General features: G+C 38.2%; 1 protein-coding gene across 6 annotated transcripts in view; it reads left to right on the top strand.

Annotated features, from left to right (window-relative positions):
- Positions 1–22,211, top strand: part of CEP170 (centrosomal protein 170) — a 147,154-nt gene that overhangs the window by 26,684 nt on the left and 98,259 nt on the right. For 3 of the 6 annotated variants that reach the window (XM_007462633.1, XM_007462631.1, XM_007462629.1), the window contains exon 2: positions 10,710–10,855. In XM_007462633.1, coding sequence (XP_007462695.1) covers positions 10,751–10,855 — 105 coding nt within the window. In that variant the 5' untranslated portion in view covers positions 10,710–10,750. Of the gene's footprint in view, positions 1–10,709; positions 10,856–12,281; positions 12,423–22,211 lie in introns of those variants that run through there. The other 3 variants (XM_007462632.1, XM_007462628.1, XM_007462630.1) reach the window with 2 other exon arrangements.

The raw sequence follows: 22,211 nt of genomic DNA, 5'->3' as shown, positions 1-22,211 counted from the left end.
TTCTTCTCTGATGGTTGTGCCTAGGACTTCCAAAACTATGTTAAATAAAAGTTGTAAGAGTGGGAATCCTTGTGTTCTTCATGATCTTAAAAGAAATGCTTTCTGCTTTTCACCATTGAGTATGATGTTAGCTGTGGGCTTGTCATATATGGCCTTTATTATATTGAGGTATGTTCCCCCCCAACACATTTTCTGGAGAGTTTTTATCATAAATGAATGTTGAATTTTGTCAAAAGCTTTTTTTGCATTTATTGAGATGATCATGTGGTTTTTATTCTTCAATATGTTAGTGTGGTATCACATTGATTGATTTGCAGATATTGAAAAGTCCTTGCATCCCTAGGATAAATCCCATTTGATCACAGTGTATAATCTTTATAATGTATTGTTGGAGTTGGTTTGCTAATATTTTGTTTAGGATTTTTACATCTGGGTTCATCAGTGATACTGACCTGTGATTTTTTTTTTTTTGTGATGTCTTTGTCTGGTTTTGTTTTTTTTTTTTTTTTTTTTTTTTTTTTTTTTTTTGTAGTGTCTTTGTCTAGTTTTGCTATCAGGGTGATGCTGGCCTCATAAAATGGGTTTGGAAGAGTTCCTTCCTCTGTAGTGTTTGGAATAGTTTGAGGGTGGGTATTAACTCTTTTCTAAATGTTTGTTAGAATTCACCTGTGAAGCCTTATGGTCCTGAACTTTTGTTTGGAGGTTTTTTTTTTTTCTTAAATTACTGATTCAGTTTTATCTAGTAATTGGTCTGTCAGTATTTTCTGTTTCTTCCCAGTTCAGTATTGAGAAAATTGTACATTTCTGGGAATTTGTCCATTTCTTCTAGATTGTCTGTTTTGACATAATATTGTTCACAGTAACCTTTTATGATCCTTTGAGTTTCTGTGGCATTGGTTGTAACTTCTTTTTCATTTCTGATTTGGGCCCTCTTTTTTCTTGATGAGTCTGGCTAAAGGTTTATCAATTTTGTTTATCTTTTCAAAGAACTAGGTTTTAGTTTCGTTGATCTTTTTTATTGTTTTTTAGTCCCTTTTTCATTTATTTCTGCTCTGATCTTTACGATTTCTTTCCTTCATCTAACTTTGGGTTTTGATTGCTTTTCTTTTGGTAGTTCCTTTAGGTGTAATGTTAGGGTGTTTGAGATTTTTCTTGCTTCCTGAAGTAGGCTTGTATCACTATAAACTTCCATCTTTGAACTGCTTTGGCTACATTCCATAGATTTTGGATCATTGTGTTTTCATTTTCATTTGTCTACAGGTATTTTGGGGTTTCTTCTTTGATTTATTCAGTGACCTATTAGTTGTTTAGTAACATATTGTTAAGCCTCCATCTGTTTGTGGTTTGGGTAGTTTTTTTCTTATAGTTGATTCCTAGTCTCATAGTATTTTGGTGGAAAAGATGTTTGATATGACTTCAGTTTTCTTAAATTTACTGAGACTTATTTTATGGCCTAGCATGTCACCTATCCTGGAGAATATTCCATATGCACTTGAAAAGAATGTGTATCCTGCTGCTTTTGGATGGAATGTTCTATATATATCTATTAAGTCCATTTTAATGTGTCATTTCAGGTTAATGTTTCCTTATTGATTTGCTGTCTGAATGATCTGTTCATTGATGTAAGTGGGGTGTTAAGCAAAAAGTTAGAAAATGTAAAGAGCAAACAGAGCTGAAGAATATGTAACTGAAATTTTAAAATATGTTAGAAGGAATCAGCAGTAGGTTAGATGATACAGAGGAACAGTCAGCAAACTGGGAGACAGAGTAGTGGCAATCACCCAAGCTCAACAGAAAAATGTTTAAATTTAAAATGAGGATAGATTAAGAGACCACTGGCACAAAGTCAGGTGTAAAAACATTAACATTATAGGGGTCCTAGAAGGAGAAGAGAGAGAGAAAGGGGCAGAGAACATATTTGAAGAGATAATAGCTGAAACTTCCCTAACCTAGGAAAGGAAACAGACATCTAGGTCCAGGATGTACAGAGTCCCAAACAGGATCAACCCAAAGGGCACCACACCAAGATGCATTGTAATTAAAATGGCAAAAGTTAAAGATAAAAAGAGGTTATTAAAAGCAGCAAGGAGGGCTTCCTTGGTGGTGCAGTGGTTGAGAGTCCGCCTGCCAATGCAGGGGACACATGTTCGTGCCCCGGTCCGGGAAGATCCCACATGCCGCGGAGCGGCTAGGCCCATGAGCCATGGCCGCTGAGCCTGCATGTCTGCCGCCTGTGCTCTGCAAGGGGAGAGGCCACAACAGTGAGAGGCCCGTGTACCGCAAAAAAAAAAAAAAAAGAGCAGCAAGGGATAAGCAACAGTTACACATAAGGGACTGAGCTGATTTTTTAGCAGAAACTCTGCAGGTCAGAAAGAAGTGACACAATATATTTAAAGTGATGAAAGGGAAAAGTCTACAAACCAGAAAACTCTGCCTGTCAAGGTTCTCATTCAGATTTGACAGATCAAAATTTTACAAACAAGCAAAAACTAAGAGTTCAGCACCACCAAACAAACTTTACAAGAATGTTAAAGTGACTTCTTTAAGCAAAAAAGAAAGGCCACAACTAGAAACAGTAATCTTTATTATTTTCTTGCTTCAGTTACTTTTGGGTTTGGTTTCCTTAAGGTGTGCATTTAGATTATTGATTTGAGATCTTTTTTTTGGTTGTTTTTTTTTTTATAGTAGTTACAGCTGGAAATTTCTCTATTAGGACTGCTTTTGAGCAAATCTTACAAGTTTTGTTATTCTGTATTGTTGTTTTCGTTTCAATTTATTTTTTAATTTTCTTATGATTGCTTCTTTTACCCACTCACTGTTAAAGCATGTGTTTAGTTTTTACATATTGAGAATTTTCCAGCTTTCCTGTTATTGATTTATAATTTAATTAGATTGTGATTAGAAAAGTTGTTTTGTAATATATCCATCTTTTAAAATTCATTAAGACTTGTTTTAGTCCTAACATTATGGTCTATTATGGAGAATATTCTTTGTGCACTTGAAAAGAATGTTATTCTGCTATAGTTGAGTGGAGTGTTTTGTATGTATCTGTTAGGTCAGATTGGTTCATAGTGTTATCAAGTCTTCTCTTTCTTTATTGATCTTCTATCTGGTTGTTTTTCATAGTTGAAAATGCGGCATTGAAGTTTTTACTGTTACTGTTCTACTGTCTACTTATCTTTTTAATTTTGTCCATTTTTGCTTCATATATATATATATATATATATATATTTTTTGCGGTACGCGGGCCTCTCACTGCTGTGGCCTCTCCCGTTGCGGAGCACAGGCTCCGAACACGCAGGCTCAGCAGCCATGGTTCACGGGCCCAGCCGCTCCATGGCATGTGGGATCTTCCCGGACCGGGGCACAAACCCGTGTCCCCTGCATCAGCAGGCGGACTCCCAACCACTGCGCCACCAGGGAAGCCCTGCTTCATATATTTTGATGTTCTGTTGTTAGGTGTGTATATGTTTGCAGTTTTTATATCTTCTTGCTGTGTTGAACCTTTTATCAATATATAATGTTCTTTGTCTTTTGTAAGCTCTTTTGAATTAAAATCTATTTTATTTGACATTAACATAGCCACCTCAGCTTTCTTTTGATTCCTGTTTGCATGGAATTTCTTGTTTTATCCTTTTACTTTCAACCTCTTTGTGTCCTTACATATACAGACTCTCTCAGATAGGATGAAGATGGATCCTTTTGTTTTATCCAGCTTGCCTTTTTTCTTCATTTTAATAGGAGAATTTAATACAAAGGTTTTATGAGGAAGTACCTTGAAATACATGTGTTTGAACTGATCCATTAGTTTTCCTTATCGTAGCTTCTTTTCAAATTCATAAAGTTACCAAGAATATTCTTTTAGCCATTTCATCTGAGAGTATGGAAACATTAACGTATCATATGTTGTTTGATGAACTATACAGTGTCATTTGTCCAGGGATTGTTTGGAGGCTTATCCAGAGTTAGATTAACATGACTGTGGAGACTTTTGCCCCTTTTATTTTAGCTTCTGTTGAATCATAGCTCGTGTTTGTAATTTTAATAGTATATAACCTGAAGTTTGAAATCAATGCAATTAGAGTGAAGTAACCAAACTACAGATATAGAGAGCAGACATTATCATTGGGAATTCACTTCTCTTAAGAGTAGCTAACGTTCTTGAGTCAATCTGGAAAAAAGAAAAGGAAACAATGATTATGACACTAAAGAAAATTGGGATAATATATGATCATTGAGATATTTTATTATATTTTGAATAGCTAGTTTATTTTAATGTTATTTTATTTCAAAATCATATGATAAAAGAAGCAGTTTTCTAGAAGTGTACTGAATAGGGCCCCTGGAGTTTTCTCTGTTCCTTCCCAGTCTCACTAATACAGAGAGAATGAGAGGAGGCTACTTGGGAAGAGAAGTTGAGAAAGTTTTGGAAGAGGGGGAGCTGTGGGAGGAAGAAATAAAGAAAAAAAGGAATTCTCATAGAATCTTGGAAAGACTTGGGAATGTGAGATACCGGTTATCTTGGAAGGCAGGGTGGACTGAAACCAAGAAAATCAGTTGAAGTTCATATAAAGAACTAGTAGGCTCCATTGCCCAAACCCCTATTCCCACAGAAGATAAGAGGTTTATTATCTGAAGATACTAAATCAGAGAGACTCTAAACATGTGACCATCAAGCTCATTCAAGGGTGGTTTAAGGTGCTATGCTTAACCAAGGAGATAAATACATAGAAACTCTTCACATGGAATGGTGAGGTTCCGCCCAGTTATTTCTTCTTGACTTGGCTTCCACAGCATCATCAGTGTGCTTTTGCCCACTTGTGGAGGAGATTGGAGGACTCTCCTGTGGGTAAACTGAACTGTTCCAGATGGTGAAAAAGTAAACTATAGATGTTGACCTTTTTCCCAAAGAAAAAGTGAGCTGCTTCTTCTATAGCTGGATTCTCTCCTTGTTGGACGTTTTGTTAAAATAAGCTTCCTTTATCTACAGTTTGTAGTTCTGTAACACATAACAACCTTAGGTTTAATTATACAAATAAATGTTACCATTCTGAGATGAAGAAACTGGAAAAAAGGGAACAATTTCAACAAAATTTCAATTGTGTATTTCTGAAAATACTCAAGTGAGTGTATTGGACTATCAGTGTACTTTTTTTTTTTTTGGTACGCGGGCCTCTCACTGCTGTGGCCTCTCTCGCCACGGAGCACAGGCTCCAGACGCGCAGGCTCAGCGGCCATGGCTCGGCATGTGCGATCCCCCCGGACCGGGGCACAAACCCACGTCCCCCACATCGGCAGGCGGATTCTCAACCACTGCGCCACCAGGGAAGCTCTCCCTATCTGTACTTTTAAAAAGATACTACATTTCAGGGCTTCCCTGGTGGCGCAGTGGTTGAGAGTCCGCCTGCCGATGCAGGGGACACGGGTTCGTGCCCCGGTCCGGGAAGATCCCACATGCCGCGGAGCGGCTAGGCCCGTGAGCCCTGGCCGCTGAGCCTGCGCATACGGAGTCTGTGCTCCGCAACGGGAGGGCCACAGCAGTGAGAAGCCTATGTACCACAAAAAAAAAAAAAAAAAAGATACTACATTTCAGTAAGTTATACTCACCTTTTGTGCATTATAGTCAGTGATGAAGCAAATCACTGCACGTCTCTCAATGGCTTAAAACAACACTATTTCGATTTTTCAGCTAAGGGTTGAATGATACACTGAGGGCCTGCTTCAAGTTCTGTGTTAGAAACACATCTGTTCTACATGTGTCTCATTCTTTTTGAAGTAATGGGCTAGCTAGGGCGTGTTCTTTCTATGGTAATGGCAGAGGTACAAGAGGTCAAACCCAATTGCCCAAGCACATTTTAGCTTCCACTTGCATCACAACTATTAACACCATTCCATTGGCCAAAACAAGTCATGAGGCAGAGCCCAGAGTTATGGAGTGGGAAGTTATACTCCCACCTTTAATTGGAGGAATTGCAAAGTCATAGGGCAAAGGTTATAGTTTATGGCTGTACTTGAGATGTAGTAAGATCTGGGACTGTAATCTTTGCAAAGGTCAGTGGTCCTCCATACTCTTCAGTCTTTAGATCCCCAGTATGACCTGAAAACTATTTGTGCTTTGAGAAAGTGTTACAGGAATTTTAATCAGTGGTCCATTAAATGTACTTTTCAGAATCGAAATATGTATGAAATAAAGGTTATAGTATTTTTAATTTTATGAGTAAGCTATAAGGCATATTATATTGCCGTAATTTTTTTACCCTAAACCATTTCTTTAAGTGAATAATTTTAGAACATTGACATAGATATTCAATGTCTGTTTATTGTTTGGTTGATGTATTTTGAATCTCAAATTATGACATTATTGTATTATTTGGCAGAAAAGATTAGGAGGAGAGGGGGAAAAGGCAATGAGCATAAATTGAGTGCCTCCCAATATGCTGGATACTACAAGATAGCATATCTATATCTCATTTTATCTTGATGTGCCCTCTTCTTGTTTTGGGGGGTTATTTTGTTTTTCTTTTCATTTGTACAAGTCAAGACCTTGGGCATATTCTATCCAATCGGCAAACCCAAAGGCCCCTTTTCCTGCCCTTTAGAGGAAGCTGAGCTGAAACTTCTGCCTTGGCCACTGAGGAAGCTCAGTTTTCAGTTTTACCCATGTGCAAGTGTCAGTATTAACTCAGTGAGTAGGAAAGGAGCATTGCAACTAAGGGACCAGTGAGAAAGCTGTCTTAGATAAGGTAATAGAGTCGCATGTGAGAACTGAGAGGCAGTGGGTTTATATCATATCTCATTCCCTCCCATTGTAGAAAAAGTAGAAGATGACTCACGGTCACTGCTCCACCCCAGTAAATAAGTACCCTTCATCTTGAGGATTATGCGTTTCATTTTTGTTTTTTAGAAAATGTGTATATTTGTTACCTTTTAAGTGTCACTGAAAGTCAAAATAAAATATATAAAAAGCCATTATTTTAATTTTATTTTATATAGTTATATAATTACTGTATGTTTATATTGTGGAGTTATATATTACATATTGGTATGTAATTATGCTTGCTATTGTCTAAATACTTAAAATATTTTTGTAGCATATGAATCATGCTTACATACTACGTTGTGATTTAAAAAATGTCTGGAAACTGTTCTTGTTGCCCATAGTTGGCTCTGGTGTTTCATTTACTGTATTTAGGTTAATTTGATTTCCTTTAACATGTCTTATGGACATTGCCCATACAAATGCTGAAAAGTTTTTTTCTTCAGTTCCCTTAAATGAGTTTATAACTGTTGACTTACTTATTAATGTCATGTTTTAAAATTGTCTTTCCTTGGAAAGGCAGTATGCAAATTATATACCATATTTAGATTGAAGGTTTTTTCTTCTGGTAAAATTTTTTTGATTCTCTGTTTATTTGGCCAGGACATACATATAAAATGCTAAAAAGCATTTTGACAGAAAGTAGACATATGGATGGAAGACTAACAACAACATTTGCATCAAGAAATTAGGTGAATGGAAGATTTAAGAATTCACATAAATTAACCATATCAATTCAATAAATTGAGAAGGGAGTAAGACTTAATTGTTCTAACTTTACAGAAAATTATTTGCTTATTTTGGTGAAACCAATTGTTTCATGTATGTGTAGATAAATTCATAATATATGGGATTTTTACCTTAACATGAAATTCTACATTTTAAAGGTTTCTCTTTTAATATATAGATGTGTTTCTTATTGCAGAATGTTTTGTTTCACTGTTTTGTAGTATAGCTTCTAATTAACTCATATAAGAATGTATATGGGAATTTCATGGGAAAAATATTTACAAGTAGTATTCTTTTGATCAATAAGAAAAAAACTGTTGAGTAGATACTATCCTTATTCCCATTTTACGCAAGAGGAAACTAAGGGACACGAGGTAAGTAACGTGCCCAAGGTCATGTGGAAATAAGTGGTGGAACCAGGAGTCAGACTTCTCCACCAATCTGTCTGACTCTTAAGTTTATGCTCTTAATGACATAGTCACATCCTCTAAGATAGTAGTAATTCTTAGAGCCCAGTCAGCAGGCCTCTGGGAATCCTTGAAACCGTTTCAAGGGTCATGAGGTCAAAACTATTTTCATAATACTATCGAAATTATTGGCTTTTTTATTGTATAGACCTTTGAACTGATAATATGGAAAAACAATGGTGGCTAAAGCTGCTGCTTCCTTAGTCAAGGCATTGGCACCATACTATGCTAATAGTAATAATATTTTTCACTGGCATGCACTTGCAGGTAAGAAAAAAAGCCAGTTTCACTTAAGAATGTCCTTGATGAAGTGTTAAAAATGATTGTTTATTAAGTCTTGACCTTTGAATTACATCTTTTTAATGTTTTGTAAGACTAAATGGAAATACACATAAAGCACTTAACGCTGTATACCAAAGTGCCACGGTAGTCACAAGAAAAAGCACTTGTGTCATTGTTTGAGTTGTGAGCTGAACTAGCCAGTTGTTTCATAGAACATGATTTTTACTTGAAACGATGACTGACAGACAAATTATCGTTTTGTAGACCTGAGTATTTAGCAGACAGTATAAACCTGTCACTTCAAGGAAAAGAATTGACAGTATTTTTTTACCAGTAAAATTTAGGCAGAATTTTCTAAGAGAAAATTAGAATTTTAGGAGCTTGATTCTGCTGCTTAACAGCTGCCCAGTAATTAAAGACTTTTCAGATGAGATGGGTGATGATATAAATGAATGTGATATTTTAAAATATTATAATGAAATATGTCATCACTTGGAAGATCTGTGTAACTCAGGGAACCACTGTTTTTCAAATGACCAATGCACAGTGTTACAAAACCTCTTCAGAGCAGAAGATGGATTTTCATGTTAAAATGTATGGAAAGTTTCAGATTCCATATTATAAATAACTTTCAGGAAATTACCACCTGTGAAGTTTTGATGTAGTATCAGAGAAAACTATCTTCGGTTATTTGGAAAGACTATTAAAATAAATTTCCTATTTCCCACTACTTATCTGGGAATAAGTATGAAGTTAGGCTTTTAAATATTTTAAGTTAAACAGTATATGGCAACAGATTGAATTCAGAGCAGATATGAAAATCTGTCAAGCCAGAGCTTAAAGAGATTTAAAAAAATGTAAAATAGTGCTATTCTTCTCACTAATTATTTGTTTTGGAAATATAGTAAATCTTCATTAAAATGTTAGCCATTTTTTCTGTAAAATTGATTTATTGATCATTTTAAATGAATTAATACATACCAGTTTCTCAGTTTTTATTTCTAATATGGTAAATATTAATATATCTAACCCATGTAAACAAAATGTTCTTTAGCGTCCTTTTTTAAAAAATAAAGTGTAAAAGAGTCTTAAGGACAAAAAGTTTAGGAGCTGCTGCTCTAGAAGAAACATATTTAGAAAGTACAGTATAGGGCTTCCCTGGTGGCGCAGTGGTTAGGAATCTGCCTGCCAGTGCAGTGGGCATGGGTTCGAGCCCTGGTCTGGGAGGATCCCACATGCGGTGGAACAGCTGGCTGGGTCTGTGCGCCACAACTTCTGAGCCTGCGCTCTAGAGCCCTCACGCCTAGGACCCGTGCTCCACAGCAAGAGAAGCCACCTCAGTGAAAAGCCCATGCACTGCAGCAAGGGGTAGCCCCCGTGCCCCTCAACTAGAGAAAAGCCCGAGTGCAGCAGTGGAGACCCAGTGCAGCCAAAAATAAAATAAATTAAAAAAAAAAAAAAAAAACACCATTCACTTAAAAAAAAAAAAAGTACCGTACATGTTAGGACAGAGAAATTGAAATTGCATGTTTTTGAAAGTGCATTGGCGGGGGGACCCCCGGGCACCCAAAAAAAAAAAAAATAAAAAAAAAAAAAAAAAAACACCATTCACTTAAAAAAAAAAAAAGTACCGTACATGTTAGGACAGAGAAATTGAAATTGCATGTTTTTGAAAGTGCATTGTGGTCTACACTTGGTAGACAAAGAAGCAATTTCTTTGGTGTCCATTGTTAGCTCTTAATCAGACATCAAATATATTCATTTGAATTGAGTGTCTTTCTCAAAAGATTTATAATTGAGACACTTATTTGTATAACATTGCTAGTGTTTACTGAGGTTAACATGATACTAATGTGCTCATTTACTTGAGAATTGTAGACCTTTATAAGCTATGTCAAATTGTAGACCTTTATAAGCTATAGAGATATGATAAATGTTATTAGTTGACTACCTACTTAATTGCCTAATGTATTCCTTTTTAAGTGAACTCTTTTTATTTTTATTTTTTTTGTGGTACGCGGGCCTCTCACTGTTGTGGCCTCTCCCGTTGCGGAGCACAGGCTCCGACGCACAGGCTCAGCAGCCATGGCTCACTGGTCCAGCCGCTCCGCAGCATGTGGGATCCTCCCGGACCAGGGCACGAACCCATGTCCCCTGCATCGGCAGGCGGACTCTCAACTACTGTGCCACCAGGGAAGCCCCTAAGTGAACTCTTAATGGAGTCCATGGACTTACTTTACTGCTGAGAATTTGGTAGATATGTTGTTTCCTGGGACCCGTGGACTGTCTTATTTATGTAGTCAGGGGTAAATGTTGAGTGCAGTTCTATTCCAAGGCCTAGTTATAGGGTTTGGTGAATAGATGCTAAAGTTGAAAATATCTAAATGTATGTTTTTCTGAATCTGTCTCTGCAGGATGACGTAGCTTTGCCAAAGAATTAGAAGCTAAGCAGAAAATGAGCTTAACATCCTGGTTTTTGGTGAGCAGTGGAGGCACTCGCCACAGGCTGCCACGAGAAATGATTTTTGTTGGAAGAGATGACTGTGAGCTCATGTTGCAGGTAATTGCATCTGCCTTCTGTATGTGTCTACTGAAAACCTGGAACTGACATGAAATATTTTTCTCCTCCTTTGGAGAGCAACTCTACTTAACATTTGAACTTTCCAGCTCTCCCTCTTTAAGCTCTAGTTACTAGTTTAATAAATTTTCTCCCCTTGTATCCTTTAAAAAGAAGTTCTAAGTCTTGGAGATTATATTTTGAAAAATGAGAGCTTTGAGTAGAGAAGTTTGTTTTTAAGAAGTAAGAAGTTTCACATTATACACTTTTAAAATAAGACTTGTAAATAATTCATAAAATTAGCATAGAATGAAGTAAAACTGAATTTTAATCATGGGTACTTAATTGATACTGGAATTAATCTTTTTCTTTTAGAGGTTTTCATTATGATATCTTCCAGTAGTTTGAGCATACAGATTGTTGGCATTTACTGAATTATGTATAAAGGAGTTACTTTTAAAACATACTTTGAAGATTTTTTAAAAATTAATTTATTTTTTATTTTATTTATTTTATTTATTTTTGGCAGTGTTGGGTCTTCGTTGCTGCACGCGGGCTTTCTCTAGTTGTGGTGAGCAGGACTGCTCTTTGTTGAGGAGCATGGGCTCTAGGCGCAGGGGCTTCAGTAGTTGTGGCTTGCAGGCTCTAGAGCGCAGGCTCAGTAGTTGTGGCACACGGGCTTAGTTGCTCTGCAGCATTTGGGATCTTCCCAGACCAGGGCTTGAACCCATGTCCCCTGCATTGGCAGGCGGATTCTTAACCCCTGCGCCACCAGGGAAGCCCTTTTAAGATGTTTTTGAGCAAAGTAATTAGAAAAATGGATCCCCAGGTTTTTGAGATTTAGTTACTTTAATAGGTCCTGGCAATCTAGAATAGAATCTTATCCCCTTGCCCTCCCCCCTTTTGTTGGTAAAAAACTGTAAACAAGTACTTAGAATAGAGAGATTTGTTCTGTTAGCCCAGTGTTTCTCAACTGGGGTGATCCTGCCTCCCCGCAATTCCCCCAAAAGATATTTGGCAGTATTTGGAGACATTTTGATTTTTTTGGCCTCTCCCGTTGCGGAGCACAGGCTCCGACGCACAGGCTCAGCAGCCATGGCTCACTGGTCCAGCCGCTCCGCAGCATGTGGGATCCTCCCGGACCAGGGCACGAACCCATGTCCCCTGCATCGGCAGGCGGACTCTCAACTACTGTGCCACCAGGGAAGCCCCTAAGTGAACTCTTAATGGAGTCCATGGACTTACTTTACTGCTGAGAATTTGGTAGATATGTTGTTTCCTGGGACCCGTGGACTGTCTTATTTATGTAGTCAGGGGTAAATGTTGAGTGCAGTTCTATTCCAAGGCCTAGTTATAGGGTTTGGTGAATAGATGCTAAAGTTGAAAATATCTAAATGTATGTTTTTCTGAATCTGTCTCTGCAGGATGACGTAGCTTTGCCAAAGAATTAGAAGCTAAGCAGAAAATGAGCTTAACATCCTGGTTTTTGGTGAGCAGTGGAGGCACTCGCCACAGGCTGCCACGAGAAATGATTTTTGTTGGAAGAGATGACTGTGAGCTCATGTTGCAGGTAATTGCATCTGCCTTCTGTATGTGTCTACTGAAAACCTGGAACTGACATGAAATATTTTTCTCCTCCTTTGGAGAGCAACTCTACTTAACATTTGAACTTTCCAGCTCTCCCTCTTTAAGCTCTAGTTACTAGTTTAATAAATTTTCTCCCCTTGTATCCTTTAAAAAGAAGTTCTAAGTCTTGGAGATTATATTTTGAAAAATGAGAGCTTTGAGTAGAGAAGTTTGTTTTTAAGAAGTAAGAAGTTTCACATTATACACTTTTAAAATAAGACTTGTAAATAATTCATAAAATTAGCATAGAATGAAGTAAAACTGAATTTTAATCATGGGTACTTAATTGATACTGGAATTAATCTTTTTCTTTTAGAGGTTTTCATTATGATATCTTCCAGTAGTTTGAGCATACAGATTGTTGGCATTTACTGAATTATGTATAAAGGAGTTACTTTTAAAACATACTTTGAAGATTTTTTAAAAATTAATTTATTTTTTATTTTATTTATTTTATTTATTTTTGGCAGTGTTGGGTCTTCGTTGCTGCACGCGGGCTTTCTCTAGTTGTGGTGAGCAGGACTGCTCTTTGTTGAGGAGCATGGGCTCTAGGCGCAGGGGCTTCAGTAGTTGTGGCTTGCAGGCTCTAGAGCGCAGGCTCAGTAGTTGTGGCACACGGGCTTAGTTGCTCTGCAGCATTTGGGATCTTCCCAGACCAGGGCTTGAACCCATGTCCCCTGCATTGGCAGGCGGATTCTTAACCCCTGCGCCACCAGGGAAGCCCTTTTAAGATGTTTTTGAGCAAAGTAATTAGAAAAATGGATCCCCAGGTTTTTGAGATTTAGTTACTTTAATAGGTCCTGGCAATCTAGAATAGAATCTTATCCCCTTGCCCTCCCCCCTTTTGTTGGTAAAAAACTGTAAACAAGTACTTAGAATAGAGAGATTTGTTCTGTTAGCCCAGTGTTTCTCAACTGGGGTGATCCTGCCTCCCCGCAATTCCCCCAAAAGATATTTGGCAGTATTTGGAGACATTTTGATTTTTTTTTTAAGAGACAGTTGATTTATATATATATATATATATATATTTGTTTAGTCATTTATTTATTTATTTATTTAGGCTGCCCCAGGTCTTAGTTGCGGCACATGGGATCTTCGTTGCGGCATGCAGGATCTTTAGTTGCAGCATGCAGACTTCTTACTTGCAGGATCTTTAGTTGCACTGGGATCTAGTTCCCTGACCAGGGATTGAACCTGGGCCCCCTACATTGGGAGCACAGAGTCTTACCCACTGGACAACGAGGGAAGTCCCCATTTTGATTGTTGTGCATAGTAGAGGGTTGGAGGTGGTTGCTACTGACATTCAGTAGGCAAAGGTCAAGAGACCAGGGGTGGTTGCAAACTTCCTACAGTATATAACATACTTCTTCATAACCCCTGTACCACCCCCACCAAACACACCCAACAAAGAATTATTTGGCCAAAAATATCAATAGTGCTGAGACTGAGAAACCCTACATTGTCCCCAGAAAAGTCAGATTTGCATATGTTTACATACATTTTTACTTTAAAATTAAAGAACTTATTTTATAGTTTTGAGACACTAAGTAAAGCCACTATATAGCTATATGAGTATATGAGTTACATGTATAATGAAACCTTATTTAAAGAAATTCAGTGAGAGAAATAGAATAGTACAGTGGCTTCTCAGTGAGATGGAGTAGTGAGACTAGCAACTGAGAAGAAGGCAGTAATGATTCTGTTTGGATATAGGCCCCTTGTAACTGAAACATATCTTAAGTTCAAACTGTGGGGAACTCATTCATTAGAGAGTGGAAGAGGTACTTTCTATGTGGCATTTGTGTCAACTAGCAGAGCAGTATCTTAGGAAATGTGGGAATGGCTGTTTAGGAACTCGCAGAATAAATCTTTTCTTCCATGGAGATAAGATTAAGAGACATGACTGGTAAGGTGTCTGTGTCCTGGATTATGTGTAACAAATGTAAGTTGTCTGACAATTTGTGAGGTGGAGGGAGGAAGCTCAGAGTCCAAGGAGACCAAGATGGGTTCCAATTCACAGGACACACCATCAGAGAGGAAAGAGCTACATAGAGAAAGAACTCTGTGGAGGATTACCCTTGAGTATGCAGCTGAGTACTGATCAGCACATATATGTGAAGAAACTACCCAAGGGCAGGGGAAAAAATCCCACTCAAATTAGAGTTAACAGTACCCAGCACTAACAGGGTCAGGAATGGTGCCTGTTGCTAACAGCCAGACTGGAAAACCTCACAGTTCACAGGGCATTGGTCTCTACCCCTTAAGTGGGGAAATAATTAACCCTAATCTGAGTTCTACTCTTATCTCAATCTTAAAAACAATACTCAAAAGGGTCACACTGTTTTTAAGTAACTTAGCTGTGTCCCAGACCAAAGTTCAAGAATATTTATAGGAATACAGAAATACAAAGGTAAAATTCCCAGTGTTTGTTAGCCAATAAAAAATTATCAGGCCTGTAAAGAAGCAGGAAAATGTGACCCATAATGAAGATTGATTAAAGATTTTCTGTTTCTGAAGAGTTTGGCAAAATTTGGCAAAATTTAAAAATGGCGAAACAATCTTGAAAAAGTTGCACAACTCACACTTCTCAACTTCAAAATTTATTACAAAGCTAGCAATACTGGAATAAGGGTAGACATACAGACAAATGGAACAGAATGAAGAGTTCAGAAGGAAACCCATATATCTATGGCTGTTATGGTTTGAGTTGTGTCCCCCACCCCCAAAGATGTATCAAAGTCCTAATATCCCATACTTGTGAATGTGATCTTATTAGGAAATAGGGTCTTTGAGGATGTGATCAAGTTAAATGAAGTCATTAGGGTGGACCTTAAGCCAATACAACTTGGTGTCATATGATGAGGAGAAGACAGACACAGAGAGAAGACAGCCATGTAAAGATAGAAGCAGAGATTAAGAGTTATGCTACCAGAAGCTAAGGAAACCTGGGGCTACCAGAAACTGGAAGAGGCAAGGAAGGATTCTTCCCTGGAAGTTTTGGAGGAAACATGGCCCTGCCAACTCCTTGATTTTGGACTTCATGAATCCAGAGCTTGGAGAGAATAAACTTGGACTGTTTTAAGCCACTCAATTTATGGTACTTTTTTATGGCAGCCCAAGGAAACTGCTACAGTAGGTTTTTGAGAAGGGTGCCAAGTCCATTCAGTAGAGGAAAGGGTGGTCTTTCCAACAGATAAAGCTAGGACAACCAGATTTCTACATGTAAAAGAATGAATTTGGAACCCTACCTTACAACATATATAAAAATTAACTCAAAATCTATCAGTGACCTGACTATAAGAGCTAAAGCCATAAAACTCTTAGAAGAAATCATAGGGACAAATCATCATGACCTTGGATTTGGCAGTGGATTCTTAGATATGATACCAATAGCACAAGCAACAAAAGAAAAAGTAGGTAAATTGGAATTCATCAAAATTAAAAACTTGTGCATCTAAGGATACTACCAAGAGAGGAAAAAGACAACTCTCAGAATTGGAGAAAATATTTGCAAAACCATACATATCTTATAATATCCAGAGTATATAAAGAACTCCTACAACTCAACAACAAATATACAAACAGCCCCCTTAAAAAATGGTCAAAAGTCTTGAGTAGACATTTCTCCAAAGAGATATAAAAATGGCTAATAAGCACATGAAAGTCTCTCAGCATCATTTGTCATTAAGAAATGCGGATCAGAACCGCAATGAAATACTGCTTCATATCTACTGGGATGGCAATAATGTTAAAGAAAAACAGAAAAGAAGGTAAGTGTTGGTAAGGGTATTACGGAGAAATTGAAATTCTTGTACTTTGCTGGTGGGAATGTATAAAATGGGGTAGCCGCTGTGGAAAACAATTTAGTGGTTCCTCAAAAAGCTAAACAGAATTATCATATGACCCAGCAATTCCACTAGTGGGCTATACCCAGAATAATTGAAAGCTAGGACTCAAACAGATACTTGTATTTAAGTCAGTGTTCATTGTAGTGTTATTCACAGTAGCCAAAAGGTGACAACAACCCAAGTGTCTAGCAGCAGATGAAGTATATATCAATACATATAATGGATTATTATTCAGTTACAAAAAGAAACGAAGTTTGAATACATACTGCCACAGAAAAACCTTGAAAACATTATGCTAAATGACATAAGCCAGAAACAAATGACAAATGTATGATTCCACTTACATGAAATATCTAAAACAAGCAAATTCATAGAGATACAAAGTAGATTAGTGGTTACCAGTGGCTGGAGGAAGGAGGGTTGAAGAGTTATTGCTATACAGTTACAGTTTCTGTTTGAAAGAATTTTGGAAAGGAGTATGGTTTGGGGTGTTAAATTTTGTTAAATTTTGGAATTGGATATTGTGCAATGGTGATGATTGCACAACATTGTAAATTTAATTAATGCCACTGAATCGTACAATGAAAATGGTTAAAATGACAAATATTATGTTATATATATTTTACCACATTGAAAAATCTAGAGGGAAATCAATGGCAATAGAATTTTAAAATATCGTTGAATCGATTCAGGTATTATAATCAAAATAATGCCTTTATAACAGAAATTGAAAGAAAATCGATAATTTTTAAAGCACAAAAACCACTATTACCACTGTAAGAAGTCAAACATTAAGATAACATTTTTATTTAAAATTCATCAATGTGTCTGATGTGGGCATCTATTCTACTTATGACTATTTTTAAATTTATGCTTTATTTTAAAAATAAAATATAAAGTGGGTGAAACTCCATGATCTGGTAAGAAAAAGAACAGTTTTGACCTGTTCCTCAGACTCCACCTCTAGAGATACTTCTGTCCCTAATCTGATAGGAGCATACTCCTTTTAGCCCTACCCTAGACACAGTGTATTCTCTGAAAAAGTTCCATGATTTGGTCACCATCATGGTTACCTGGTAGTCAGAATCAGTGCTACAAATTAATGGAACTCTTCTTAGTACAGAAGGACACATCTTTTGTATGGAAGTAAGAACAAGTTATTTGCAAATTGTATTTAGTTTTTTTTTTTGTTTTTTTTCGCGGTACATGGGCCTCTCACTGTTGTGGCCTCTCCCGTCACGGAGTACAGGCTCTGGACGCGCAGGCTCAGCGGCCATGGCTCACGGGCCTAGCCACTCCGCGGCACGTGGGATCTTCCTGGACCGGGACACGAACCCGTGTCCCCTGCATCAACAGGAGGACTCTCAACCACTGCGCCACCGGGGAAGCCCTATATTTAGTTTTTAAATGGTTTAGTCGAAGAGCTTCAAGATGGCAAAATAGTAAGACATGGAGATCACCTTCCTCCCCACAAATACATCAGAAATACATATACATGTGGAACAGCTCCTACACAACACCAACTGAACACTGGCAGAAGACCTCAGACCTCCCAAAAGGCAAGAAACTCCCCCACGTACCTGGGTAGGGCAAAAGAAAAAAGAAAAAACAGAGGCAAAAGAATAGGGATGGAACCTGCACCAGTGGGAGGGAGCTGTGAAAGAGGAAAGGTTTCCACACACTAGGAAGCCCCTTCGCGGGCGGAGACTGCGGAGCTTTGCAGCCACAGAGGAGAGCGCAGCAACAGGGGTGCAGAGGGCAAAGTGGAGAGATTCCTACACGGAGGATTGGTGCCAACCAGCACTCACCAGCCCAAGAGGCTTGTCTACTCCCCTGCCGAGATGGATGGGGGCTGGGAGCTGGGTCTCAGGCTTCTGTCGGATCCCAGGGAGAGGATTGGGGTTGGCTGTGTGAACACAGCCTGAAGGGGGCTAGTGCGCCACGGCTAGCCTGGAGGGAGTCCGGGAAAAAGTCTGGAGCTTCTGAAGAGGCAAGAGACTTTTTCATGCCTCTTTGTTTCCTGGTGCGCGAGAAGAGGGGATTCAGAGCGCCACTTAAAGGAGCTCCAGAGACAGGCGTGAGCTGCGGCTATCAGCACGGACCCCAGAGACGGGCGTGAGACACTAAGGCTGCTGCTGCATCCACCAAGAAGCCTGTGTGCAAGCACAGGTCACTATCCACACCACCCATCCCGGGAACCTGTGCAGCCTGCCACTGCCAGGGTCCCGTGATCCAGAGACAACTTCCCCGGGAGAACACATAGCTCACCTCAGGCTGGTGCAATATCATGCTGGCCTCTGCCGCCACAGGCTCGCCCAGCATTCCGTACCCCTCCCTCCCCCTGGCCTGAGTGAGCAGGGGCCCCCGAATCAGCTACTCCTTTAACCCTGTCCTCACTGAGTGAAGAACAGATGCCCTCAGGTGACCCACACGCAGAGGCAGGGCCAAATCCAAAGCTGAAACCCAGGAGCTGTGCGAACAAAGAAGAGAAAGGGAAATCTCTCCCAGCAGCATCAGGAGCAGCGGATTAACTCTCCACATTCAACTTGATGTACCCTGCATCTGTGGAATACTTGAATAGACAACGAATCATCCCAAATTGAGGAGATGGACTTTGGGAGCAATTATATATATATATTTTTTCTTTTTTTCCCTTTTTCTCTTTTTCTAAGTGTGCATGTGTATGCATCTATGTGTGATTTTGGCTGTATAGCTTTCCTTTTACCATTTGTTCTAGGGTTCTGTCAGTCTTTTTTTACTATAGTTTTTAGCGCTTCTTGTCATCGGTGGGTTTGTTTTTTTGGTTTGGTTGCTCTCTTCTTTCTTTCTTTTTTTTTCATTACTTAAAAAAAATTTTTTTTAATTTTTATTTTTTAGTTTAATAACTTTTTAATTTAATTTAATTTTGTTTTATCTTCATCTTTCTTTCTTTCCATTTCTTCTCCATTTTATTCTGAGCCATTAGGATGACAGGCTTTTGGTGCTCCAACCAGGTGTCAGGGCTGTGCCTCTGAGGTGGGAGACCCAAGTTCAGGACATTGGTTGGTCCACAACACACCTCCCAGCTCCAGGTAGTATCAAACAGCGAAAATCTCCCAGAGATCTCCGTATCAACACCAAAACCCAGCTCCACTCAACGACCAGCAAGTTCCAGTGACGGACACCTTATACCAAACAACTAGCAAGACAGGAACACAACACCACCCATTAGCAGAAAGGGTGCCTAAAATCATAATAAGGCCACAGACAGACACCCCAAAACACACCACCAGATGTGCACCTGCCCCACCAGAAAGACAAGATCCAGCCTCATCCACCAGAACACAGGCCCTAGACCCCTCCACCAGGAAGCCTACACAACCCACTGAACCAACCTTAGCCACTGGGGGCAGACACCAAAAACAACGGGAACTACGAACCTGCAGCCTACGAAAAGGAGAACCCAAATACAGTAAGGTAAGCAAAATGAGAAGACAGAGAAGCACACAGCAAATGAAGGAGCAAGGTAAAAACCCACCAGACCTAAAAAATGAAGAGGAAATAGGCAGTCTACCTGAATAAGAATTCAGAATAATGATAGTAAAGAAGGTCCAAAATCTTGGAAATAGAATGGAGAAAATGCAAGAAATGTTTAACAAGGACCTAGAAGAACTAAAGAGCAAACAAACAGTGATGAACCACACAATAAATGAAATTAAAAATTATGTAAAAGGGATCAATAACAGAATAACTGAGGGAAAAGAATGGATAAGTGGCCTGGAAGATAAAATAATGGAAATAACTACTGCAGAGCAGAATAAAGAAAAAGGAAAAGAATTGAGGACAGTCTCAAAGACCTCTGGGACAACATTAAACACACCAACATTCTAATTATAGGGGTCCCAGAAGAAGAAGAGAAAAAGAAAGAGACAGAGAAAATATTTGAAGAGACTTTAGTTGAAACCTTCCCTAATACGGGAAAGGAAAGAGTTAATCAAGTCCAGAAAGCACAGAGTCCCATACCGGAAAAATCCAAGGAGAAACACGGCAAGACACATACTAATAAAACCATCAAAAATTAAATACGAAGAAAAAATATTAAAAGCAACAAGGGAAAAATAACAAATAACAGACAAGGGAATCACCATAAGGTTAACAGCTGATCTTTCATCAGAAACTCTGCAAGCCAGAAGAGAGTGGCAGGACATATTTAAAGTGATGAAGGAGAAAAACCTACAACCAAGATTACTCTACCCAGCAAGGATCTCATTCAGATTTGATGGAGAAATTAAAACCTTTACAGACAAGCAAAAGCTGAGAGAGTTCAGCACCACCAAACCAGTTTTACAACAAATGCTAAAGGATCTTCCCTAGGCAAGAAACACAAGAGAAGAAAAAGACCTACAATAACAAACCCAAAACAATGAAGAAAATGGGAATAGGAACATACATATTGATAATAACCTTAAATGTAAATGGATTAAATGCTCCCACCAAAAGCCACAGACTGGCTGAATGGATACAAAAACAAGACCTGTATATATGCTGCCTGCAAGAGACCCATTTCAGACCTAGGAACATACAGACTGAAAGTAAGGGGATGGAAAAAGATATTCCATGCAAATGGAAATCAAAAGAAAGCTGGAGTAGCAATTCTCATATCAGACAAAATAGATTTTAAAACAAAGACTATTACAAGAGACAAAGAAGGGCACTACCTAAAGATCAAGGGATCAATCCTAGAAGAAGATATAACAATTGTAAATCTTTATACACCCAACATAGGAGCACCTCAATACATAAGGTAAATACTAGCAGCCATAAAAGGGGAAACTGAAAGTAACACAATCATAGTAGGGAACTGTAACACCCCACTTTCACCAATGGACAGATCATCCAAAATGAAAATAAATAAGGAAACACAAACTTTAAAGTGATACATTAAAGAAGATGGACTTAATTGATATTTATAAGACATTCCATCCAAAAACAACAGAATACACTTTCTTCTCAAGTGCTCATGGAACATTTTCCAGGATAAATCATATCTTTGGTCACAAATCAAGCCTTGGTAAATTTAAGAGAATTGAAATCATATCAAGTATCTTTTCTGACCACAACGCTATGAGACTAGATATCAATTACAGGAAAAAATGTGTAAAAAAAAAAACACATGGAGGCTAAACAATAAACTACTTAATAACCAAGAGATCACTGAAGAAATCAAAGAAGAAATAAAAAAATGCCTAGAAACAAATGACAATGAAAACATGATGCCCCAAAACCTATGGGATGCAGCAAAAGCAGTTCTAAGAGGGAAGTTTATAGCAATATGATCCTACCTTACGAAACAAGAAACATCTCAAATAAACAACCTGACCTTACACCTAAAGCAATTAGAGAAAGAACACAAAAACCCAAAATTAGCAGAAAGAAAGAAATCATAAAATTCAGATCAGAAATAAATGAAAAAGAAATGAAGGAAATGATAGCAAAGATCAATAAAACTAAAAGCTGGTTCTTTGAGAAGATAAACAAAATTGATAAACCATTAGGCAGACTCATCAAGACAAAGAGGGAGAAGACTCAAATCAATAGAATTAGAAATGAAAAAGGAGAAATAAAAACTGACACTGCAGAAATACAAAGGATTGTGAGAGAGTACTACAAGCAACTATGCCAATAAAATGGACAACCTGGAAGAAATGGACAAATTCGTACAAATGCACAACCTTAGAAGACTGAACCAGGAAGAAATAGAAACCATGAAGAGTTCAATCACAAGCACTGAAATTGAAACTGTGCTTAAAAATCTTCCAAGAAACAAAAGCCCAGGACCAGATGGCTTCAGAGGCGAATTCTATCAAACATTTAGAGAAGAGCTAACACCTATCCTTCTCAAACTC

This window comes from Lipotes vexillifer, unplaced genomic scaffold (genome assembly GCF_000442215.2).
Source record: "Lipotes vexillifer unplaced genomic scaffold, Lipotes_vexillifer_v1.1 scaffold104, whole genome shotgun sequence".
NCBI classification, from domain to species: Eukaryota; Metazoa; Chordata; class Mammalia; order Artiodactyla; family Lipotidae; genus Lipotes; species Lipotes vexillifer.
The sequence above is the reverse complement of the archived record's forward strand: the minus strand, read 5'-3'. Positions and strand labels throughout refer to the sequence as shown.